General features: G+C 38.0%; 2 protein-coding genes across 3 annotated transcripts in view; one reads left to right on the plus strand and one right to left on the minus strand.

The window, feature by feature from the left end:
• Positions 1-26,673, plus strand: part of LOC139943900 (transmembrane protein 229B-like) — a 334,157-nt gene that overhangs the window by 303,554 nt on the left and 3,930 nt on the right. The window lies entirely within an intron of this gene.
• Positions 1-26,673, minus strand: part of LOC139943747 (spectrin beta chain-like) — a 59,866-nt gene that overhangs the window by 32,918 nt on the left and 275 nt on the right. For both annotated transcript variants that reach the window (XM_071940534.1, XM_071940527.1), the window contains exons 2-10: positions 20,411-20,555; positions 17,746-17,897; positions 7,831-8,004; positions 5,954-6,242; positions 3,919-4,219; positions 2,933-3,050; positions 2,044-2,366; positions 1,255-1,393; positions 159-324 (exon numbers count right to left, since the gene is read on the minus strand). In XM_071940534.1, the coding sequence (XP_071796635.1) occupies positions 159-324; positions 1,255-1,393; positions 2,044-2,366; positions 2,933-3,050; positions 3,919-4,219; positions 5,954-6,242; positions 7,831-8,004; positions 17,746-17,897; positions 20,411-20,507 (1,759 nt within the window). In that variant the 5' untranslated portion in view covers positions 20,508-20,555. The remainder of the gene's footprint in view (positions 1-158; positions 325-1,254; positions 1,394-2,043; positions 2,367-2,932; positions 3,051-3,918; positions 4,220-5,953; positions 6,243-7,830; positions 8,005-17,745; positions 17,898-20,410; positions 20,556-26,673) is intronic.

The following is a 26,673-nucleotide window of genomic DNA, read 5'->3' on the forward strand; positions in this document are numbered from 1 at the left end:
TTTCACAGGTTTGTTATTTTATGCATACATTTGGAATGCACCCAGGAAGTGAAAATACTGGTCTTTTCCAATTACCAAATGTCCAGTGCCTTTAACAATGAGATATCTCCATGCGTTTTGGATAAATTTAGATCATATCCAAAATGTTAACTACCTACCTGAGCCATCAGGTCCTTTAGGATTCATGTATTTAGATGCTTGATGGTTGACAGTGTTAACTCTATCTCCATACCCAGCAACATCAGCCTCTAGGAGAGCATGTTTCTGCAGCAAGTCTTCCACTCCCATCAGATGCTTACCGAGGTCTTCTGACAACAGAAGCACCTGCCATGGGTCAAGCAAAACAAGTTATGGCTACATTCGGTATTCATCAATTGAACAATTTTCACTTTAATACAAAGATGTGGAAGAAAAGATTTATACAGACTCATTTGGTGATTCTCAACAGTCAGGTAGAAATTGTTTCCAAAAAGCTGTTTAGCAGAAAAGACTGCTTAGAAAATATCTTGGCTTAGCAACAAATGAGTGAGGTACTAGTCACAACAATGTAATCTTCATGATATGATGGCCGGTAACCCGTTTCTAGTTCAATTGGCTTTATAGAACCGTAAATCAGTTTTCCCAACACCATGACCTAATTTCATAGAACTGTTTAAGCACAAAATTGGCTAAGCACAATGGAAATATGTTTACCTGCCAAAAGAATACGTCAAAGGTACAATCTGTGACTGTTACCCTGCTAATTTTGAGCAATATTTGCTGCTTTTTAAAAAGACCTTTCGCCCAGCTGCCTAACATGTCTTTTCTTACATAGCCTACATTTTGAGAAGGCTCAGCTGCATTCCATACCCTTTTCCCGATTTAAACCATATGAGAAAGTGTGTCTTATCAACTCTACACAATAAATATTCTTTATCCCCGATGCAAATTTAACATCTATTACAACTCTACACAGTTTGCTTTTATACCCAGTAGTACAATTTGTTTAAACATGTTGATTTTCAAGCAGATAAGGCATGATGTCTGCCCCATGTACAAAAGTAGGAACATTTTATAGAGTACAAGTGTTGACCTACATGTACACATGTAACATAATTTAGAAGACTTTTCAGGCTATTCCATCACAATTTTTTGATTTTCCAATGTCAAAAAAAAAAAAACCTGTCATTTGACAAGTAAGAATAGCAAGTTAGTAGATAAGAGCGACCAATAATGTTTGTACAATATCTCCTTTCCAGAATCCAGACTACATACCTTGGTTTCCTCCATGGAGTCCAGAAGTAGCAGCATCTCCTGGAAGATTCTCTGTACTTCAACAGACAGGTCAAGACGAGAACGACGTCCCTTCAACAACTCAATCAGGTAATCCCACAATCTCAGCACATTGTCTTTCCTGTCGAGTTAAAACCAAAACGATGGTTTGTGAAAGACTGATGATGTAAAGACGAGATATAGCTGTGGTGCTTGTTAGTATTATTATAATTTTTTTTAAATCTTGAACCTAACGTTCAAGACTAAGTGTTTCATACTAGACTTTGTCATCTTCAAGAAAAGGTTACATTGATAATTTGAGAATTTATGTTCTCAACATGCATGTCATTTCAAATGAGAGTCTTTGCATCGGAAGTCACAAAACACCAAACACAGTACTCAGCAGAGTATACAGTGCTTTCACAAATAGGCGTACGGGTAAAACCAAATAATATGCTTTATCCCAGATACAAATTTAACATAAATCATTGAGGTACTCGTTGCTAAACATAGGATTGGAACTACCTAGTTGGTAAGGCATATGCCCTAGGTCATGGGTTCGAATCCCAACGGAGTAATATGCATGCATATTAAAAACAAAATTCACAGGTCTGTGAGTTTTGTTCACAGAACTCGAATTGTACTAAGTATACAGTTCTTTCAGACATTGGTGGAAGGTCAAAACCAAATGGCAACTGTAGTACTGCACTTTTAAATTTGTAAATATCAATACATTTAATGCGGAAATAGAACATAAGTTTCAGAGGGAGCCGAAGATGAAGTTTGCCTTACCTTGCAATAATTCTCTCATTGTCATGGTATTTCTCTTCGTCCAGTTCCTGTGCTACGGCCACCACAGCCAGCACTCTCTCCTGGTAGGCATAGATGTCAGTCTCAATGGCCTCGTGCTTCTTGGCGGCTGCTTCCACAGCCGGTAGATCGTAACCAAAGTTATCCTGAGCGACCAGACGTTGATTCTCGCTCAGCCAGGTCTCACGCATCGCAGCTTTACGGTCAAAGCGTGCGGCCAGCTGTTCGAGTTTCTCCTGTCGGATCAGCTCTTGGCGGAGTGCAAGTTCGCGTTCATGTTCGGCTCGCTCTAGTCTCTCCCAGGACTGAAACATTAATATCAGTATTAACAAGTCTGTATCCCAATGAAATACACTTACGATGCCGGCGTTGATGACTTAGTGTTAGGGCTGGGTCACACGAGGCATTAGTTAACATCCACCTTGAAATCAACCAATATTGCACTACATGCAATTGGAACACTTCAACAACACAAGAACCTTTAATTGCTAACAGAATCTTATGTGCAACTTTGAACTTGAATGCCTATTAACTCACCTGTAACTGGGCCAGATTTCAAAGTGCTTCTTAACACATAATTCTGTGATTACGGAGCCCTGTTACGTTATGGTTACCAAGTGCAGAATTTCACGGTAAGCAGTACCATGAAACTGGGCACAGGTTGCCTGAAAAACTGCCTTGTGTGACATGGCCCTGATGGCACATAATAACTCTTCATGTTTTCTTTTCGGTTCAGTAACACTTATCTTGAGCATAGTGCATTGTTTACACAATTAAAGAAAGGATAGGAAATTTCATCCACCGGATTTGAATCGTTACTTGTAATTTAGTTGCTCCCAAGTCCCTGATCTTTCTTTCAATGCTCACTCACCTTGTTGATATCATGGACCAGTTTGCCTTCTTTGGGTGTGAATGGCCTCTGGTTGTTAGCTCTCATCTTACTCTGTATGGTAAACAGGAGCACCTCCAAGTTGCCCTTCTCAACAAACCTAAAGCACAAAACAAGGAAAAATAACTACATTTTAGTCTTCAAAATGTAAGATTGGAAGTTGACCAGAGAAAAGAAGAAGATTACAAGCAGAAATTTTGAATTTGTGATCAGTAATACTTTTTTGTTACCATACGCTTGAATACATCATGTTTCTAGCATAGAATACATCTTATCAAAAGAGAACTTTGAGCTCAGCTCTTCAATACTCAGAGAGCATCATTTCAGCAAACATTAAAATATTTCTTTTGCGGATGGGGACCAAAGGTTTTTTTCTTACGAACTTCCAATTACCTACATGTAACAATGAAGAAAGACGATGAATAGAGCAAGCTAGTCGAAACATTGAGGCCAATCAAGAACTCACTCCACGGTAGTGAACGCAATAACAGTCCACTATAAGCTAAAGTAGTAGTCCCTGCCAACTTTCTACCTTCCGCCCAGGTAGTAGGTAAAAAGCAGGAGTTTGTTTCAGAACTGAGAAGTCTCCCGAATTCTGAAAATATCTACTCCCCGGTAGTAGAATATAAAGCAAGACAGTTCTCTATAGAACAAAATCTACCAGGCAAGTAGATACACACTTGGTGCTTTCGCAAACAAAATATATATTGAAGGAAGAGCTGTTACGACAAACTCACTTTGATATAAGAAAGGTTTGCGGTAACACCATGTGATGATAATCTCTAAATGAGTTTGGGTGGTTCTGAAAAGAACCGTTGGTTTCAACTTGACGTTTCGATCAGTATGCTCTGATCGTCTTCTGGAGAAAGCTAGACTCTTGATAGAGATTTTCATTACATGGTGTTACCACTAACCTTTACTATATCGTACTTCTACCATGCAAAGTTTCAAATTCTAGTTAAACTCACTTTGGGGGTTTCTCGACTGTCCGATACGTGCTGAAGGCTAGAAGCTGTTGTTGTAGACCCTGTAGGTTATTGGAGAACGTCCTATCATTAAGGATCATGATAGTCTGCTCAATCCATTGCAGGAGGTCAGAGGTGATCTTATCGTACTCAGTGATGAGTTTGTCATTGTCGATGGCTGTTGTGATGACCTTGCCAATACGTTTACTGGACACCGTCTCTACCTTCATCTTGGAGAAGCAATGGTAGTAGGTGACAACGTAGGTGATGATAGACTTCTCATCAGGATGGTCAACATTGATATCTACGGTCGGGGGGGGGGGGGGGGGGGGGGGGGGGAGAAGAAAAATAAATTCAGCTAAAAGAAATGTTGACATAAATCTCTTTTATAATAATAATAATAATATCAAAGTCTTATATAGCGCACGTATCTACCAAACAAGGTACTCAAGGCGCTGAGTATATATACAAACTTTCAGAAAGGTAGGTAATTCCAGTCTTGAATTATGAGACCAATTGTTTAGCACCTTATAGGGGTTTACAAGGTGCTACAGCGCATACAGCAGACACAGCCAGGAACACCAGGGCGAACCCCTTCTCTTTTCGAAAAGTGCACTGGGTTCTTTTAAATGCGCTACACAAGACAACGGCTTTACGTCCCATCCGAAGGACGAAGCAATGGTTACGTGTCTTGCTAAAGGACACAAGTGTCATGGCTGGGGATTCTAACCGTCAGGCTTAGAATTATATAGAGGCCATGGCCGCTTGCCTCTGTTGCCCTTGTCTTGGCATTGGTGCCCTTTCAAAAGTTTCTCATACTAAGATTTGATATCTGAAATAAACAGTGGTATCTCCTTTTAAAAGGTGATTGACTACATGTAGCTGCCACTTCCCAGGTTGAATCAGAATAGGGAGACCGCCAAAATTGGGGCTAGATTAGCTCAGTGGTAGAGCGCTGGCACGTTAATCAAGACGTCGTTGGTTCAAATCCCGCTCTGTCATTTTTTTTTGTGAGCTTTCCCCAATCATTAAGAATTTTCAATGGAAGTGCTCTTTGCAAAATGAAAACGGCCTTGTCCTGTCAAAGAAAAAATTCCACACCTGAACAATTCTGACATTCCAACCAGTATGCTCAAGAGGAATACAAGTTTAAACAAGACAGTCTAGTATCGTTGTTATTACTGGGTCATAGATATAGAGTTAAAATAACTAGATCGGCCGCGCTTACATACGCAGGTTCTGGCATTGGGGCAGCCATTCGCCCATCTCCAATGTCATGCAAACCAGAATGTGACTTTTAGCGCGTCCATAGTGGTTTAAGGCCTATCACCCATGTTCATTTTTTGTGCGTTACCACCAGCACGTGACTTTTAGCGCGTCCATGAAGAACCACAAATTTTTGTGTGACAGTTATGGCGTGTAGGCACGCGCGGCCGATCTACATAACATATTCTATATCTACATGTATGTACTGGGGTGGCCATCAAAAAACAATGAAAGTTAATGACACTTTGATTCAATTACATGTATCGATTGAGGGATGGAGTGCTCCTGCTTATACTTGAATATCTTTTTGGGTCAGTCCTCTTCCTTTTTGGAAATCAGGAACAGCTATTTCCCTCCGGTTAGGGACACTTCTATCGGGAAACTATTGGAACTTTTAAAAAGGGCACTACAACAAAAGCACAGGGAACCATGGTAATTGCTGTGGGTGCTGTGGGTTATTTCAAGCCTGGGAAAGGTATTCTTGCACTTGTATCTATATAACAATTTATATTCATATACCTGCAACAAATTGACCCCACTCATGGAAGGCAAAGTGTTTTCATGAACCCATCTAATATTTTCATAACTTTTCAACTTTCATGGTGTGCAGTTTTAAATTATTGGCTGGTCCACTTTTGTGGTTTATGTTTTAAGAAATCTTGTTATGCCCTTTGATTGTGTCCTCTTCTAGTTCGGTACTATTTAAATTTGTACAGCATCAGTCCATGGATGAAAGGGGCTTTTATAAGCATAATTTGTTATTATTACTTACCCTCTGGGTCTAGCAGCTTGGACAGGTCCAACTTCTGCTCAGCTACATTGAAGGCATTGTTCAGGTTGTGGATGGGGTTGGACTTGGTCAGTTTCTGGTACTCGATCAGGTCCGGCCTGTGCTTGTGGATCAGGGCATTGAAGGCCAGACCATCCCGCCAACTCGTGGTGAAGTTGCGAATGTTGACGTTGGCATAGCCGGCAGTCTTCATCTGGCACCAGAGAAGCAGGGCGTCCTTGGCAGAGCGGGTTTCTTGGTTGTCTTCATCTTCAAAACTGATGTCTTGAATCTGTTCAATGGAAACATTTTATGTTATTTTAACAAACTTTTTTTGTGTACAGCTTTTGGTAAACAGTTTTTAAATATATCAAATACTCAGGCAAACCCAAGCCCTGTGTATATGCTCACAGAAGCAGGCCTGGAATTACACAAAGGCCATGGCCTTCTTTGCCCCTGGTCTCGGCCTTGGAGTCTCGGCCTTGGTGCCCCTTTAAAAGTTTCCCATTGACTTTAAGATTTTACAACAATGGAAGTGTCCTTTGCAAAATGAAAATGGCCTTGCCCTCTCAAAGTTGAAATCCCAGGCCTGCAGAAGCAATAGAACAATGAATTGAGGTCTACATTAGGGAATTGTGCAAACTTGTATTTATATAGAAGAGTTTGCGGTAACACCATGTAATAACAATCTCTAAATGAGTTGGGGGTGGTTCTGAAAAGAACCGTTGGGTTAACTCGACGTTTCGATCAGTATGCTCTGATCGTCTTCTGGTGTTACCGCAAACTCTTCTATATCTTATCTCCACCATGCAAAGTTTCAAATCCTACTTAAACTTGTATTTATCTTTCTGTGCATTTGTCCAGAACAAACAGTAAATTACTGTCTCCTTTCAAAGGCCAAGCATTGCACACAAACATTTCTGGTGGGTTTCCTCTCACTAATGGCATCACAGCTGGCAATAAATATAAATACATTCATAATCTATCTCACCCAGGGTTTTATTTATTAGAACTGAAAAACTTATTTCCCAAATTCAGAAATAGTTTAAGATTTCAAGCAAAAACAGATTTGCTTTTGGCATTTTACTCTTGGTATATTTTAAATTAACTATTCCCACAAAATTATCGTAGTTAGAAAAAAATCCCCCCTGCAACACTGTTACTTTTTCTTACATCGTTTTCATACTTCAAATTTTTAGCCCCTGCAACCTTTTTTTTTCTTCTTCTGGTTCTTGTTTCATTCTGACGATCCAATTATCCTAATAAACCTACACTTCCCTGATCTGGACTTGGCTGTGCACGCTTGCCTTCCCAGACCCCATACATATTAATAAACTTCTCACTCAGCAGGGTATGTTTTATTAACCGGAATGAAATGAAATATGAGAGTGCTCATAAAATATGTTGGCTACGTTAACCATTTCATAATGCTGCTACATAATTGCATAGAGCTGCTTAACACAAAATAATTCTTAAAGGGACACATTGCCTTGGATCGGGCGAGTTGGTCTTTGAAAACTCAGTTGAAACCGTTTGTTATCAAATGCATGGTTGGCAAGATGTTTTAAAAGTAGAATTTAATGATCCCCACAAATATGCCTCGAAATTGCGTCATGGTTTTAATTTTACAAAAATTTGACTCCACAAATTGGAGTGCCATATTAGTTCACGACAAATAAGGAAAACCCTGCAATTTCCAGGCACATTTGTGTGGATCATCATATTCTACAATGTCTACTTTTAAAACATTTTTTTAACCATACATTTTATAACAAGCGGTTAATATTCTTTTTTCTGAGCTAAGTGTATTTGTGGCCTCTAAGCTTAGTGGCTTCAGCAGCCCCATTAAATATGTTCCTTGGTCATCTGTAAACATTTACCTGGAATCGGAGAATGATGGTCCAAATAAGACCAAGGGTCAAGCGATGGCTACCATCGGTGATGTCATGTGACCCCATGTTCTCCAGATGCACCTTCTTTTCCTTCAGGAACTGCAGCGCTTTGTCGCAGTTTTCTAGACAGTGAATTCGCATCTTGCCTTTTGTTGGTTTGGGCTGAAAAGATAAACATAAAGATTTTAAGAATTTTTATTTTTCCAGTCTAAGCGGCTACATGTAGGCCCTGAAATTGAACACTCTGATGAACAAAATAAACAAAATCCCAACCTGCAAAAGGGTACAATTTTCCCATTGGAAATAAACAGTTTTAGAGGCAGTGGACACTATTGGTAATTACTCAAAATAATTATCAGCACTTGGTAACGAATAATGGGGAGAGGTTCATGGAATAAAACATTGTGAGAAACGGCTCCCTCTAAAGTGACGTAGTTTTTGAGAAAGAAGTGATTTTCCACAAATTTGATTTTGAGACCTCAGATTTAGAATTTGAGGTCTCAGAATCAAGCTCCGGAAGCATAGAACTTCGTGTGACAAGGGTATATTTTTTCTTTCATTATTATCTCGCAACTTTAACCACTAATTGAGCTAAAATTTTCACAGGTTTGTTATTTTGTGCGTATGTTGAGATACACCAAGAGAGAAGACATGGTCTTTGACAATTATCAATAGTGTCCACTGCCTTTTAGGTTTGTGTACATACAAAATGTTAAAACCTTACAAATGTTTTTATTTTAACCACAGTCTAGACTCATGGTACCACATTCAGGTTGATCACCACTTCATACACCCAATACATGTATGCCATTTTCTACATTTATTTACGCATATAAAACTTCTAAATTTGCAATGTGCAATGCTGTCAGAGCAGTCTATTTAAAACTAGCATCCATAAAATAGGTAAAACAAAATTTCATTAAAAATTTAATCAAATATCAAACCTGACAATTTCCAAAAAAATTCCATGTTTAGAAATGACCACTCCTTTTCTCTCTTATCATTTGATTAATGTGAGGAATTTCACAGTATGAATATTGAGTGAGGTCAAGTACAATGAGTCAATAGCAAGTTGAACCTTGAATACTATTTTAAATGGAAAAACGATAACCATATGTTGAATAGGCAATGCAGGTATAGAATCAAAGGTTGAATGAGTCAGTATAGCATACATGTAGTGTGTGCAGGCAGTATTGGCTAATTGTCTGGCACTGGCACTGGACTGCATGCATGCATAATGTTGACCCCTATGAAATGTACATGGAACTGTATGATGGAATTTGTACACAGTCAATTGGATTATGTTATATTAAACTGGGTGTGCTGATGTTGCTGCCGGCTTGGCATATAGGATTCGCTCAATATGAAAAGGATTTAATACTGAAGAGGAGTAAACTCAATTCAATGTGCCCGAATAAGTACAACAATAAGTTACATTTTAAAAGGAAACATTAAATTTATTATAGGTTTTCTCGGCCAATTTTGGTAAATGAGCAGCTAATTAAATCACCAAGCTATTCTAATTCGCACGAAATCGAATGCTACTGAAATCATTCAATTTCGTTTTATGATTACTCAAATGTGATGCTGCGTCATTTGTTTTAACAAAATAATCTTTTAATTTAACAATTCATCAAAGCAGCATTCAAATTCTCAGACGAAAAAGAAAGACGATACGCTAAGTTGAACCTAGTGCTATAAAGGAATTTGACTTGACTCAAAACGAAATTGAGTGGCCAATTCTGAATTTGAAACGCAGTAATAACTGGAGAGGCATAACAGCTTTAATTCGACCCATGAAAATGAAATTGGCTGCTTATTTGCCGAATTTGACCGAGAAAACCTATATTATTTTTATAGTTTCTTAACTTTTGTTTTTAGTACAGCATGTAGGCCTATACTTTCAAGTTTGGTTCATACTTCCTGTCAATGCGAAGTGAATTTTGACGTCACAGGGACATTTTTGCAGGGAATGTTTCACAGGAGTTGAGCACATTTCAACTGCTGCAAATTATTCGTTGCGAATTTGTGACATCTCATACATTCAAATTTGCAGGAAGTGTGAACCGGGCTTAAGGCTGTAAAAAACAGGCATTTCAGATCCTTGCAAATATAAAGACAATCAGAATGAACACACAGCATTGTTGCAAACTATTTTATGAAAAGAGCTAGGAAGTTCCGCTTCCTTTTTCGCAACTTCTCATGAAAGCATAACGGTTGCTATTTTCCCGATTCTAAAATTTGCTCCTCATCTTCCGGTGTTCACTGACAGATGAAGGTAACATAATTATATCAATCATTTGAAGACCTAATGAGAGTCACTGAGTGATGGATATGAGCGCCATAATAGACGACACTTTTATTATTATAATTATAATTATTATTTTTATTACATGATTCATAGATTACATAACTCTTCCAGTCAATGTTCACTTCAATCATTCAAAATTTATCATAGTATATTTTTTGCTTCATTCATAAAAATCTCAAGCTTATTTAAAGCTTCAGACTGGATGAATAAAACAGCAAGCTGAAACCCTAGAGTGAATATTTAATGGAATCTGAAGAGATCAGGCCAGTGCTGAGGTTATCCCTTGATGCTGTTATTCAGCTATTACATCTCATCACTAACCCTACCCAAGGAACCTACAGAAGTGGCATAGTATGGTTGAGTGATAATGCTATGCATGCAGGGCAGGGCTGGGAGTGCTAGGTCACCCTGTTAGTGCACACTCCCTCCCATGTACAGTACTGTACACTTGGATCTTAATCTAGATGCAGTGGAATGATCAGGGCCCAATTTCATGGCTCTGCGCTTACGATCACCATTGAATTTTTGCGCTAGCTGTGAATGCGAAGAATGACTAGAAACGTGGAATACGCACTCGCAGAAGACGAAATTCCCTGCACACCCCTGAAGACGCTTTGACGAACATATGTAAGCGCAGAATTTCATGCTTCCATAAACGCTGATTCTTTGCATGCAGTAAGCAGAGCCGTAATATTGGGACCAGCTATCAAATAATTGTACACACACATGAAGTCATGAACATGTTTATTATCATGCCCTCCATATTTAAAATGGGTAGACATGGTAGAAGGGAATTTAGATATTTTTTATCTCATTAAGCAAATACAATAATATCTTTGTGAGATGAGACAGATAGATACATCTCATACACTGTTCATTTTAGACTTTATTTTATTTATTTTATTTGCACCTCACATTCACAAACAACAAATTATATATGCTAAAATGTATGATGACGATGATTCACAACATTTGTATGGCACCATACATCCTTTCAGCAGTCCTGATACTTTACAGAGGTCTTGCCTCAATTCCCCTAGCCTTTTCCTTGACACACCTTGAAATGTTCCAATTGAAAAAAAAATAACTGCTAACATTTCCCTCATTTGGGCGCCCTTATCTATGCAAAAAAACAACATGCCCTCAAAATAATGAACGGTAAGACATGTGATGCTTTTAAAAACAAAGTGCCTCTCTAAAAATTAAAAAAAAACGGTCCAAAAACACAATTTCATAAATGAAATATCAGTTAATTTTTTTTAACCTGAATGAATTAGGGCCCAAGTGTCACCCCTTTAAAAACACATACATGTATTAAGTAAATATATCAAACATTTTTTTATTTGTGTAACAATTGCTTCCTGAACTAAATAACTTTATTTGGGTTTAGAGATTCATAATTGTCATAACAAAATAATCATATTTTGTATGCATCTTGATGGAGTACAGCAGAATTTAGAAAATGGTTTACATTTTTCCATGAAATTCCATGGTCTAAGTTTGCGCAATAACAAGCTCTCAGTTTCAACCCAAGTCCAATAATGATCTGTCACACTCCTTGCTCAGTGCGGACAGAGCCAAGAGCTGTTTGTGTCAGAAAGATTTTTGTTCAACACAATCCAATATAAACATATCAAACATACTCCCTGGGGTTTCACTCTAAGCAAGGCTTGATAACTTTAAAGTTACAAAGAAGGCATTTCGACTCTCCAAAGTTGTTTTTGATCTTATTTTGAGGACTGTCTACACCTGCAATTTCGAGCATTGGAACTCGTTGATCTGCTTGTTTTTAGCATTGCAGCTGAATACCCTTGAAATTCAGAAGACATTTCATCTGGAAATAAATTTCCTTCAATTTTTCATTCATTAATTTGAGCAGGAAATTAATTGGACTAGTAATTGCTATTAAGTCGACAGTGGTAATAATCTGAGCAAGAAGACTACTTTAAAACTTTCACATCAAATATTTTGGTCTTCTTGAAAAACAAAACAAGATCTTAAAAACTGTGCACACAAATTTGGTGTGTGTTTTAGTTCAACCTGATGAAATTGTCACAAACAATGTAAAATAAAAATCTGTGATCTCCTTTCACAGGCATCCTACCTATGGTTAAACATTGGTTAAACAGCTGTGTGACTGTAAAAAAAACTCTCTCCTTAAAATAATTCTTGAACACGCCCGAGGTTGTGATGTATTCATGTTCAGGTACGTGTAGAGCCTCTGCATACATGAACTACTATGTATTCTAATAATACTACCGCCATCATTCTAGGTTTGCTTTGTGAAGTAACCACCTTTCCACTGAAAGGCTCTTGTTTGTCTTTCTACCTGAAAGAAGCTTTGAATGGCCACTTGGGTATGACTTATTGAACAGCCCAAACTAATCCTCTTTTCCAAAGTCACCTCCCACATACATTTTATGCATTCACTGGTTTGCGTAAAATATAAAATAAGCCGGGCATAAAAGAAACGCCCATGCATAAAGGAGACGCATTGCCATAAATACCAAAATAGATCGAATGCACCAAGTACATTTAGTGAACAGATACCTGCATTTTCATGGTACTGTGTATGTTTGTTCAGCAAACACTGGCTCACATTGTAAAAGGATGTTTTTTTCTGAACCGATGGGTAGTAAATATCAAGCAAACTGCGATAGAACACGGGCTCAAATTTTTTGGGGAAATCCAAAAGACTGCAGGGCTTGTACATGTTATAGCTGAAAACTGTTACTGGACCAGAGAGTTTGTTACCAGACTAGACTGAACACACTACTGTGATAGTGTTTGATACATGAAAGAAAAACCCAATCAAGTTTAGCTACAGTCCGCAAAGGAGTAACTTGGATTGACTTTTTTGTTTAGAACGTATGAAAACAAATTGCTAAGAATGGCAAGCTTCAACTTATTTGATTTTTTTTTGTAGTTTGTTCACTCTGTTTTATTTGTGCTCCATTGACTCGCTTGAAAATCAATCCATTTATAGGGTACGGTTTCCCCCTTTTCTAAACACACAAAGCAGCTCACCTCAAGAAGCTCACCCACTTTTCCATGTTTTTTTTTAAATCATCACTGACGTAAATGTTTGAAGTATATAAATGGCTGCAACGCGGTATGCAACTTTGTAATTAAAACAAAAAGAGGAAATTGCCGAGTACACAAACTCTGTGTAATATTTTAGAGTTTCAGCAACACCCCCTCTCTCATGTCTTACTTCAATATAAGAGGAAATCAGATGCATGCCTGATCAACCAGTTCAATATACATGTAACCCAGGAAACACTGCTTATAATCATTGGAATTTTCCAAACAGCATCCTGCAGCTAACGGGCTTATACAAAAATTCAATACACTGACCATCTTCCCCACCCTTTCCTACAGGGAACTTGTTATCTTTCAACTAAAAATCTCAGGCCTGTATGCTTTATTTTTGAAAGGGCAGGGGCACCAAGGCATTTCTCCTCGGTAAAGAGCACCCTGTTATGAAATTGTAAATTTCAACTGCAAGGGCATCGAGGCAATGAACAGGGCAAGGAGGCAATTCGCCTTCATTGCCTCCATGAAGTATCAGGCCTGATTTTTTTTTTTTCAGTACTTATTTTCTATTTGAAAGTATGCTTTAGCCTGCAGACGCTGGAGGCATCTTCTCTTGTATTTGAGACGTTGAGAGAGGCTCATGTTCAGCAATCCCAGGGTATTGGTTGTTCTCCTCATCCTCCTCATTATGGATGCAAGGAGACATCATCCCATTGTCCCGGGCTTCTTATTTTATGTCCAATGTGTCATCTCATTAATACTCCTCAGCTGATGTCTTTGCAGGGCGGCCAGGTCTGTGTTGGATCATTAGATAAACCCTCATGTACTAATGCGTTGCAGCAAACTCAAACAGCATTCATGAATCATCCGATGTGCATTCAAGTAAAGTGTCTGCATAATTTGTCGTACATTTTTCAACTTAAGATACTGGCAATTTATAGATTTTATATTTTCACTTCAAAATGAAAGCATTTTACCAAAAAACTGTTAAATTTCCTTTCCAGAAATGATTGAAATACATACCATGTACAAACATGATCTTTCAGAGGTATTATTTATTTGTATTTAAACAAACACTTGCAATCATTTAACTACTGTATAAATTGATGTTGATGACATCCATTGACTATTTATTTTTATGCTTGTCCTCTGGTGTACTTCTGGTTATTAACAAATGCTCAATAACCTGTGTCACACCATAAATGTTTTAAAACATTCATTATGTCTTGTACAAAGCTATAATGATGCCAGCATTTGAATTATCCTTTTGGGGATTTACATTAATAAAAAATTATTGTAGAGAAATATCCCTTCTCTGTGGGAAAACGCTGTCTGACTGGTACATAGGGAATTTCAAAGCTTTACAGTGTCACAGTTCATTAGTTTTGATGCATCCTCGTTCTATTGAGAGTGTACAAAGATACTGACACTAATGGCATTATTACGTGATCTGGACAACAATGGCATTAAAGCAATCCAGTGTGGAATAGCTCAGGAAGAACAATAGATAAGAGAACTAGAAGTGTTAAGAGTTTGATTGTCGCCAACTCTGGAGGATAACTGCTATTCAGATCCTGACAAACAGCATTATCCACAACACAACTGGCTATAGGATATATTGCATCACTGCTGTTTTTTCCAGGCAGATTTCATGCTTAAATCATTTCAACCCTAATGGCTGATGCCACTTTGAGTGATTTTGTTGTTTTTGAAGCAACATCTAATTTGTTTCAGTCTTTTGTACTCAGCATTCTCTGTTAACCAGGGATTTGATCGTCTGTTGAGAAAAAGACCTAAACTCTGAGCGCAAAGCATGCAAGCTCGAAAACTTGCGAGCATGTAGCCCAATATTAACATTTACTCTGGTTTTAAAAGCCCTGCTGAGGCATTGTTATATGGTTTTATCTTCATTTTTTAAATAATTTGATCTTAAAAAGAAAACACATGAGGACAAGTTAAAATTCACTCCAATGTTCTCGGCTACCTATGTAGTTCGGTGTTGAAAAACATTGATCTCTGTTTCATTTGAAAATGCTGACAGACTAGTGAAATGAAAAACTAACTGGACCTGCTGACCTGTCCCTCATGAAAAAAACAAAGATAGTGACAAAATAGGAAGATCGCCAACAAATGGCTAGACATAGATAGCTCAGTTGGTGGAGTGCCCGCATGTTAGTCCAGATAGTTAAAATCCTGCTCTAGTAAATTTGTTTTTGTCCAACCCCAAAGTTACAAGACACTGAGCAAACCAAAATCCCTTTAAAATATTTATTCTGCCACACTAGGCAATCTCCCATGTTTCCCTTGAACTTGCATCACCTTGACCTTACCATTAATTTCTATATGGTTCAATTTGATTTGCATGTAAACGATATGAATATTTAACAACTGCCTCAGGTATAAAATAGGTGTGTCCATACAGACTGTATTAGGCCCTACATCCTAAATTTTGAAGGTTTGAAAGAAATTTGTTTAATACAGTGTGCAAATTTAAATACCTCAAATATTTCATGTAGTAAATTTACAATAATACATACGTGTATCATTGAAAATTTAAGGACAAAATATTGAAACCTCTCATTGATTTTAATTACTTTATATTTGAATAACTAATAAAATGTACTGTTTCTGCAACAAAAAACCACGGTGTACTTTTTTACACTAGAAATAATTGCAAAGTTAAAAGTTTAAGTTAGAGCACAAAGTCAACGCAAAAACAGATGACTATACAGTATGATCATGACACATATTCAATCCGTAATAACCAACCTACGTTAACATCCTCCCTGGAAGTTTATTATTTATGAATTCCTGGCAGTGTGTAGACCAAATATTTGAAATGCAGGCAAGTAATTATACCTATCCATCCAAAATAATGTTAATTAGGAGACATTAATTCCTGCAGCAAACTCAAAACCACTGGGGTCTAATGTAAATGTGGCCCCAATTGCATGACAGCAATTAAATGCCGCTGTATTTCACCATAAAAAAAAGGTTGAAGGGATAATACGTAATAGTATTTTCATCTAAATATTTGCTAAAATAAATCTTATAAACACTGGATGATCAAACATGAACGCTCCCAAATCTGGTGCAACTGTGTGTGTCCATTTCAAACCCAAGAATCGAAGTATGATACATAATATAGTGCAGATGTCAATTAAACCAACTGCTGACCACCCCTTCTTCAAACCAACATTATTTTTTAGGAACATGTAAATCCTTATTTTCAGCCAGACTCAGAGTACATTTATCTAAATTTAATGTCTTCTGTTTTGAAACTAATTTATGTAAGAATAGCTCATCCAAAAATATTGTTAGAGTGATTGGTATTTGAGCTAACTTTCAATTAAGAACTTTATGTCTTTCATCACCGGTTCTTACTTCCTGTGAATGTAAAGCAAACTTTGAAGTCACAAGGCTGTTTTCGCAGCGAATATTTGCGAAATTTGAACTCAGCTTAACTGCTCAATTATTAATGGCGAATTTGTGGCGAATGTATTCACTGGAAGTTTGAACCGGGCTTTAGGCCTTTAGTCTATAATACAAATGTTTGTGTGCAGAGAAACTTTTTTCCAAGAATGCTTAGACCTACTTCTTCCTTGGATACCACAAAGTTAACAACAGGCTGATACTTTCCAGATTCCTTTTGAAAAGGGAAGGGACAAATAACCTTTAACCTTTATGACCTGCCTGTGTAATTGAATGAAGGTCAGTGCAGTCTGTCATGGGAGCTTGGCGAACCACCCAGATGATTTCAACTGGTTAATGGGAAACTTGAACTCTCTCTAATTATCTACCAATTCCTACACACCATGCTGTACACAAGCTGTCTCCACAACTTTGTATGCCATTTTATAGCACAGAGAGTAACTGCCGATATCACTTGCGATTACACGACTATGCCTACACGACTACAATAACATGTACAGTTCAGAGACTGTTCACTAGCTGAATCCAGACTAGATTGAAAATGGATGTGCGTCAGTAACACACCTGGGTCATAAGTGTAGCCTAGGCACATATTGGTTACATTACACGTACACGTTTCTACTGGCTTCACAAGCATTCTTGCCAGGCTTACTACATGTAGCTGTAAAGTTGAAATTAAATCTGGCATATATTTCAAGCATCACTAACTTAGAAAATATTGCTGTTTCAAAAAATACCCAAATGACACATGATTCACGACTTCATGCAAACATTTTGTTGTGTCAGATGAATTATTCATGCCCAAGGTATTGGGATATTAAAAGAAAAAACCAAGCAACTTTAAGCCTGGTTTATACTTCCTGCGAATCTGAATGCGATACGAATTTCGACGTCACAAATTCGCAACAAATGATACTTCCTGCGAATCTGAATGCGATACGAATTTTGACATCACAAATTCGCAACAAATGATTTTGCATCAGTTGAAATGTGCTCAATTCCTGTGAAACAATCACAGCTAAAATGTGGCGACAAAATTTGTATCACATTCACATTCGCAGGAAGTATGAACCGGGCTGTAGGGTAATTAAAGAAGCAAAGTCCATATAAGAATCTCGACTCACCAGTCTCTCTCCGGATAAAACTTCTAGAAGTTTGATGAGCATCCTACCATCTCTCAGATCTGTGTACAGGTTGACGATGCGGCAAGATACGCGCTGGAGATGGGAGTTGACCCACTTGGTGAAGGTCTTCTTCTGAACCATCTCACGCTCATCTTTGGGAAGAAAAATAAAATAAGCGTGATAATTTCTCTTCAATGTGATTTCAAAGGCCTCATTTTCAAGTCGCGAACTTCCCACACTTGTTAAAAGCTGTGTTCCATTGGACAGTTTTTTGTTAAAAGTATCAAGCCTTTCTGTAGAATGACAACAATTAAATCCATTGGAGATGCATGGTAAACTGACCTCCCTGTCAACTTACCACGACCGTGATTTGAAAGTAACAGACCAAAAGAGGTCGCGGAAGACTTCTGCACAGTCAAGGTAACTTAACAGGGCCGCTAAAATTTCCAATAAGAACGACTTTGCCTGTAAACCTACCCCAACCTGTGCAAACGTCGCAGAATAAAAGTCAAGGTGGAAACCCATTGTAGCAATACACCAAAGCCAGTGACGGTAACTTTTCGCGTGGCAGCAGAAGAAAAAGTCACACTTTTTAATCCTACAACACTCTTTTGAATCTTATTCAACCAAAGAATGTTGCCAACAAAGTGTAAAGAGACACTCATCATAGCCATCTTTAAACATTTACAACAAAGTTGCGATAATATTAAAAGTCTGGCTTTTTGGCTCTCCCCTATGTTTGAATAAGTTACTAATCAAAAATACCAAATAAAAAGTCTCCATATGTATGCAGAACAAATGCACAGGAAATTATGCAAAGACTGTGAAACACAAACTGCATTGCCTCGTATTCATTTCAAATACAACAGTATTCAGAGTAATGAATGCCTCAATCCACCAGTGCCTCTATCCCTTACCTTGCCTCTGTGCTATCATAGTCTCCATCTTGACGATGGTTTGTCTCTCGGTTTCAAAAGATTACAACCTCGTCAGACAGTAACGAAAAAGGCAACCACGGGGTTGGTAACCAACAATTTCACCGAATAGATCCAAGACATAGTGATGAATGCCGGCCGACTGTTATAGTTCCAGATTTGAGACGAGATTTTAACAGCCCTAAATATACACACACATAGTGTGCTGATGATTGCATTTCCAGATACATACTGAATTTAAGGTCTGTAAACGCTTCCGTTTATTACAGTGTGTACCTTGTAAACCGTATTATACAACCTATATCAGATCAGACACATTATAAATTCTTCAGTTCCTTTTCCTAACCCAATAATTGTTCATTACAGTCTAGCAAAACATTTTAGTTGCGCCAGGGTAACTGAAAAGAGACTCCATTATAATTCATGATAATTTAACAGCGGCAACTTGCACTGATGCAATTCAATTAGAGATATGAATAATAAATCAAGCATTCATTCACGCTCAATGTTGCTACTCGAATAAAGATGCTAATAAGTTTGCACAGTGTACACGATAGGATTAAAATAGTTTGTACGTGACATAAAGTAGCTTTATAATAAGGTTATAACTTGACCCAAATTTAAACGGTTTAATTTCAAGGCAGGTCATAAGTACTGAGCAAAGTCAAGCAATACACAAGCAAGCCATGATGTTAAGAGCTGCTGAAACACAAAAAGGAGCTTAGCACAGCAAATTTATGCTTACCAGAATAAGGTTAATAGCCTAACTACATGTACCATGAAATTGAGCCCTAGTGATAATCGAATGTAGCCAACACCGCTCAAACACATAAATAATATTAATCTACCCCATGATGTCTGTAATTTAGACTTGCATGTCGAGACGCCAGGCAGAACTATATTCAATTGATCACGAAGGATTTTTGTTGTATAGAGTTATCCCAAACAAGATAATTTTGTATTGGGCAAGGCAACACCCTTTAAATTCAAACTTGAGAATGTCTTCAATTTCTTACATCGTGCCGGCTGGGGTGACTGAGCACCAGGACTTTATCTTTACCTTGACTGGGCTGTGCTTGTGATGATAGCCATCACCAAGCACTTTATGGTGTTGGTAATAATACTCCACCCTCAGGGGACCAGATAAAGATAGCTCTGGCATAAAAAGCTTCCATAGCTGAATGTCAGATTGGTTCACGTATTTATCATAACATTTTATCACCACATTTTTCTGTGTCACTTCTACACAACCCACAAACACTTCAGTTCACTGACTAAAAAGCTTATGGGAATTTGTTTTCTAAATTTGTTTTCTTTTACTAATCCTGAGACAAATCTAGTCGTCTTTAAAAGTTTCATAACGTACAAGCTTCTTTCCTTTTATTATTGAATATTTATGGCTTTTTATATCAACTCAAGCTTCATGTGCATGTCAAATAAATCTGAAACTGTTCTGATCATACATACCTGAAGATGTTGTTGAAAATGCAATGTAAACAATGCGTACAAATTAAAATACACGCAAAGCAACACAAAATTCTTTGTGTCTATATTGCGTAGTACGTCATCCATACAAAACTATGTGCATTGCTTGGCGCATATTTTCACAGGATTGCGCACATGATTCACATATGGATTTCGGGCTTCAAATATGCCATGTCAACATCACATGTAATTCATACCATTGATGAATAACATGAATCTGAAATATTAATGAAATAATAACCCACCTGCGAGTGCCTTGATACGGGAGCGCTCAAAGAGCTTAGCTCCCCCAGCATCGTCAATGTCTGCTTCTATGTCCATTTGAACATCGTTATCCACCATGGCTATAGCTCACCAGGCCTGGTGGGGGCACAATGGGGGCTGCAGAAACTAAAGAACAAACAAAAAAAACAAATCATTAGTGCACAAGTCTTAACCAAATCCCAAAAGTGTCAAAATATAAACTATCAATTAATGTAGCACATTTGTTTAAGTGTGTCAGGAAAAAAAAAAACTCACTTAAATTCACCAGAAATCAAAACTTCACAGTGAAACAAAAGAGAAACAAACAAAACATTGTCAATGAAAACCGTTAACAATAACCTACAGTTGTGCACTTAAGTGGCTTTTTGAAAACTTTGATTGGCTTTATCCTCTTCCTATAGGAAATACCTTACTTCCTCAATAACCTTATCACAGCAAAAAAGCCACAACAAATATTGGCAGAGTGGAAACCAACACAGTATGCACAAGCAATAAAGAATTGGCATGGCATGGTGCACGCATGAAAACTTACCGGGAAAACAATAACCAGATTAAAATGTACATTGTACATGTAGGTACTGTAATCATCCAATTATACACAATGTTGTCCTAGCACGTACATGAATCAAAGAAGGCAAAGAAGGCATTGCCGTGGTACCCAAATGCTCCAGTAGGAATTTAAAATTTCATCATACAAGTACAGGTTGTAGGTTGTCCTTTATCGAGGGAAAAAATGCCTTTGTGCCCTTACGCTTTCAAAAACGAAGCAGGCCTGGCATATGGAGCATAAAGTAGGCCCTACATTTATTAACATAACGCTATGGTAAATTAGTAGATTTTAGCATACCACCTACAGGCATATGTACATTTTACAGCAAAGTTGTTTGGTTTAACTTCATTACTTGTACAACCAGACACCAAGTTGTCTAGCTATTGAATGCATTGCTCAAGGACTAATTTATTACACCTGTTCATTCTGCTATATCCCCACTGACCTCAATGTACACCCAACAAGAAGAGTTCACCTTGGAAAACCTTAACAACGTTGTACTGTGTGGTGTACGGTGTCACTGTGTGGTCTGGGAATTCATCAGCAATGAATGGCTACAACTGAAATTTCAATTTGTCACACTTGGTCAACAGAGTAATCGGACAAACAAAAACAACCAGTGAAACCATGCTTTTTCATGAACCAAATACATGTACCTATCATGGACCACGATCAAAATTATTTTAACAACTGGAACTTATCTGAAGAGATCATCCCATACCATCACTCTACACACAAGTAATTTGTAGTTAGTCCTCCATGTGACTACACTAGCCCCAGAGGCTTGCGTGCAGTGTGGTGTATAGCTAGCCATGTGAATAACGACAGACAGAGAGCTCAACCGCATCTGTCTCTCAGTGTCGCCTTGACGATCTAATTGCATCTGCTAAGCCAAAAGCTAGTATACGCTTATCAATAAACAAATAACACCGCCCAGATTCTACAGTTTTAACTCGATGTCATAAGTCTGAAGAAGCCAGCAAAGTATTATTTACGCAACCAAAGACATTTTCTAAAGATCTTTTGGGTAGATTGCCTTGGTTAGATCCCACAGTAAACCCACAGCACAGCAAAATTCCATTTATTTTGCTCAAGGGCTTGACCCTGAATTCAATGAAAGAGAAGTTAATACAAGGTGACAAATAACTGTCACAACATCCTAGATTATCCAAATCATAAAACTGTGTACCTTTCAGACTAAATTTTGAAGATAGTCAATCCTCAGGGAACAGTTTAAAAAAAACTGTATCAAAATTATGTAGGCCCCTATCAGGTAAAAGAGCGTTCTTTTACAAAAGATGTTTCCACTTTGGCTTGCACAGTGCTATAGAGTTTGCAAGTTTTTGACCACGGAGAAACAAAAATGTCAGTTTTAAAACCTATGTGATGAGTTAAGTGGACCTTAGAGGAACACGTTGCCTTGGATCGGTCGAGTTGGTCTTTGAAAAGCGTTCTGTAACCGTTTGTTATAAAATGCATATGGGTAGAAAGATGTTGTAAAAGTAGAATACAATGATCTACACAAACAATAACATGCCTCGAAATTGCGTGGTTTTCTTTTTACCTCGTCGACTAACACGGTCGGCCATTTAAGGGAGTCAAATTTTTGACTCACACAAATGGCTGATCGTGTTAGTTCACGACATCAATGGAAAACCGTACAATTTTGAGTGATACTTGTGTGGATCATTATATTCTACTTTTAAAACATCATTCTAACCATGCATTACATAACAAACGGTTTCAAACGCTTTTTATATACCAACTCGTCTGATCCAAGGCAACGTGTTCCTTTAACCACCAAGAGTTCCCACACCATAGTATAAAATGCACTTGAATATCGGTCCTTATCAGCAGTCTGTGTTTCTCTATACATTGCTCAGTGGTCTGGCCTTCACCACAAACCATAATACTTGTCAGTTCATCCCCTCCCCAACACGTTCTGTATGTAAATGCACATGTGCAATGCATGTACATGTACGTTATTACTCTCAGTACCTCTACTTCACACCTTTTAAATAGTTCCGTTTAATGCAGACTGTGTACTTAGGCGTCAGGCCAACCATGGGCCAACTAGTGCAGTCCACGTGCTGACTGTGGTTTTTGGGTCATTCATAAAGAACAACTTTGAACTCCATGTTGCACCGCATAGGCCTAACGTGTACAAGTGAATAGTTCTAATATCGGTAAAGTTAAAATTTAAAATGCAAATAGCTGACAAGTTTGTTGGGTGCAAATTGAACACTACATTCTTTAGTTGTAATTTAGGTGTGGTAAATTTTTGCACGGTGCACCAACATCAATTGCTTTGGTGCCTGGTGCTTTTGCTGTGGTGCCCTTGGCATAGTTCCAATACAAATTTACATTTTCCTCACACTAAGGGAAAATTGCTGTGCCCCCTTCAATTCAAGAGCAACGTTCAAGGTCTGACTACATGTGAGACAAAGCCAACCATGGTACATTACATGTAAGGTAATTTTTGTTACACAAACCATAGACCTACATGTATACACCAACCATGCACAAACCTACAGCAAAATTTAACCTGCATATATCCTAAATACCATTGGTGCCATGTGGGATAGGGTCAAGGTCAGGGGATGATGTCAAGTTGGATGAACACATATAGTGACTTTGAGGACATAATACCATGTTTTGACACTTATCATCAAACAAGGTAATAGCAAAGCCAGCCACAAAAGGGTCTGGTAAAACATCTTAAATTCTGGATGCCTCAAGTTATTGGTATTTCATGTGGTGATATGATTAGTGTATGTCACCAATAAGATGATCCATGTGAAGACAACACATCTTAAAAAGCAAACCTTCTTTCGTACAAAGACCCTTCCATCCACAGCAGATTAACAGTTAGGGCCTACAGATATTGACAACACATGTCTACATGTCTTAACCTTGCTCTATGCTCAAACACACAAATTACGCAATTTCACTGAATGCAAATTATGTCTTCCTTGACGCCCATAACTCTTTATGGCATATTGGCTATTGGACTTTAGAAGCTTCATCACAGATTGGGGGGAAGGGAACAACACAGTGCAGTTGAATAGACCGTATCGAAGAACCCCTTTTTGCTTTGCAAGCGACTATACTGCAGGGAAGGCTGTATGCGCATCTAAACGTGTACATCAATGCAGCACACAATGTTCCCGGTTTGATTTGTATTGCACACGGACATGCACACACTCACACACGGACATGCACACACTCACAGACTCCATGTTGTAGGGCAGGTATTTGAGTGGTGACGCCATATTCAATACGGTCTATACTAACATCAGGGATAGATAGATATCCAACTTACACAGTGTTGTTTACACGCCCAGGTGGATTCCCTTAAACCCTTCAAACATTTTCCTTAAATCACAAGTAATCTGTGATAATTCACGTTGTGCTTCGTCCAAGCATGGTCCAAGCATGGTCTGGGTGTCTACTGCCAAAGGCAATATCTGTCTTGGAAAATTTTAATTTGTGCAGGTGGTGTGAAGATCCAATCCTACTTAGTTTGCAATGTACTCTGACTTTTGGAATAGCCAATGCAAGCGAATGGTTCTGTGGAACATGTGACTGCTCAGCTAGTTTACTGCCAGTAAACAGACCTGAGGAGTTGTTGAATTCCCAGTGCTCTGTCCCTTAAAATGATCTGATCTAAAATGTTTCAGTCATAGAATTTTCCTTTATAGTAGACCTATAGGGACAATTTCATTCAGCGATTTTGCACAGCAAAATGTTTCACTTAACAGTTTTTGTCTACAGTGATCACTATAAAGTTGAGTAGCAAATGGTGGTTATTGAGTAGCAACTGACACATTCTGCGTAGCATTTTGCTCTGCTATACCAGGGAAATTATTCACTGAAGTACAAGGAAAACTCTCTTATTGTTTTGTCAGTTTTGGCCTTTGACATTCAGCCTGAAAGGGTGTGGTATGGTTCCTAACTGTTAGCAGTACATCACCCAACCAAGTTGCATGTACTGAGAGTCGATGTTAATAATTTGGTTTGCGGTAACACCATGTGTGTACTACTTGCCAGGTAGATTTTGTTCTTAGAGAACTTTAGATTATCAGGTGTTCGGGAAACTTCAAAAGACTTCGGGAGACTTCTCAGTTCTGAAAAGAACTGTTTTGCTTTTTAACTACTACCCGGGCGGAAGGTATAGAAAATTGGCTGGGACTAATACTTTAGCTTAAATAGGATCGTAATTAACTGTACCACCGTGGAGTCAGTTCTTGAATTGGTCTCAACGTTTCGACTGGCTTGCTCTAGTCATCGTCAGGAGACTGAGAGTTGATGTTGTTTGTTAAATGAAAGGTCTCACAGTAGTAATACTAGTATAGACTAACATTTTGTTTCCAGTGTGCTCATCAGCAATAGATACATGTAGTTCAAATTTGACGCCACATCATGTAAAGTCAACCATCTTTTATGGGCAATGATATTTAATCATTTTATGGAGCGCGCACAGGATTTTGTGTACATACTGCAATAGGTACGCAGGAGCTATCAATTTCCTTCACATGATTCGTCGGTAAACCACTTGGATGCAAAGACAAATTTAAATGCTTGACAAGCTCAAAGCCCCCACTTAAAATTTCTTCATAAAAGAACATGCATGCAACATGTAGCTGCTGGTTTGAATGAAGAAATTAAAATGTTTAATGACATTTAATGTCAAAATAATATTTTGCATTAAATGCTGGTTCTCAGCAAAACATGATCCATGATTGATCTAACATTTTGTTATTTTGTTTATTTTGAGCAACACTGACAAATTATGAATTTTGCTCTAGAAATTGAGATTTGTAGAAATTAAACATTGTAGAAAACTGAGCATGGAGGGACAGTGTTCTCCCTTTTAAAAATGTTGACATCTGTTGTCCTGACTCCTACTCCTAACCCTGTCAACATTTTTTGTAAAAAAATGAGTAGGCCTACCTAGCCAACGGCATTCCAGATACTGGTCTACTCTAAGTTTGAGCATGGCATGGTTCGAGATGGTTTGACCATGTTTACTTTGAATTTGAGCACGTTTGAGCAAAATAATTAAATTATTAATAGAGCAAGGGTTTGAGCTATCATCTCCACAAATGAAGACAATATAGCGGACGGACATCAGTCAGGTTTGAAAAAGAATGACCAACCAAGGCAGCTGCCAGGAACAAACAAATTCTCTGATTCTGAACCATGGAGGAATAAATTATTCCTCCATGTCTGAACCAACCATTCTGATTCGGTGCCAAACCCTAAACTACATTTAACCTAATCTAATCTACTAATGTGACAACAAACATGCAATTGCTATTGATAACTGCTAAATTAGCCTAATGCTAGTACAGTACAGTCATGACAGTTCGTTTTGAATATAGGTTACCAATTGGAATGGTGGATGCATCTTTTTCGGTGTTCACTGAACCATGGTGCAATAATTGGACTGTAATGTAACTGAATACACACTGCACTGTAACTGTTGTATGAATTACTGTTGTTACAAATTTAGTGTTTCTGGTCCGTATAAAACCTGAAAGAAACTAGTATTTGTCAAACAATTAACATCATACACGATGTCAAAACAAGGACTAGCATTCACAGAGATAACCCTACATTCAACAACACAGCTTGCCTACCGTTATTTCTTGCATTACTCACGCTATATAGAATGGGCTGGGCATGGCAGAT

The sequence above is a fragment of the Asterias amurensis genome, chromosome 1 (genome assembly GCF_032118995.1).
Source record: "Asterias amurensis chromosome 1, ASM3211899v1".
In the NCBI taxonomy this organism is placed as follows: Eukaryota; Metazoa; Echinodermata; class Asteroidea; order Forcipulatida; family Asteriidae; genus Asterias; species Asterias amurensis.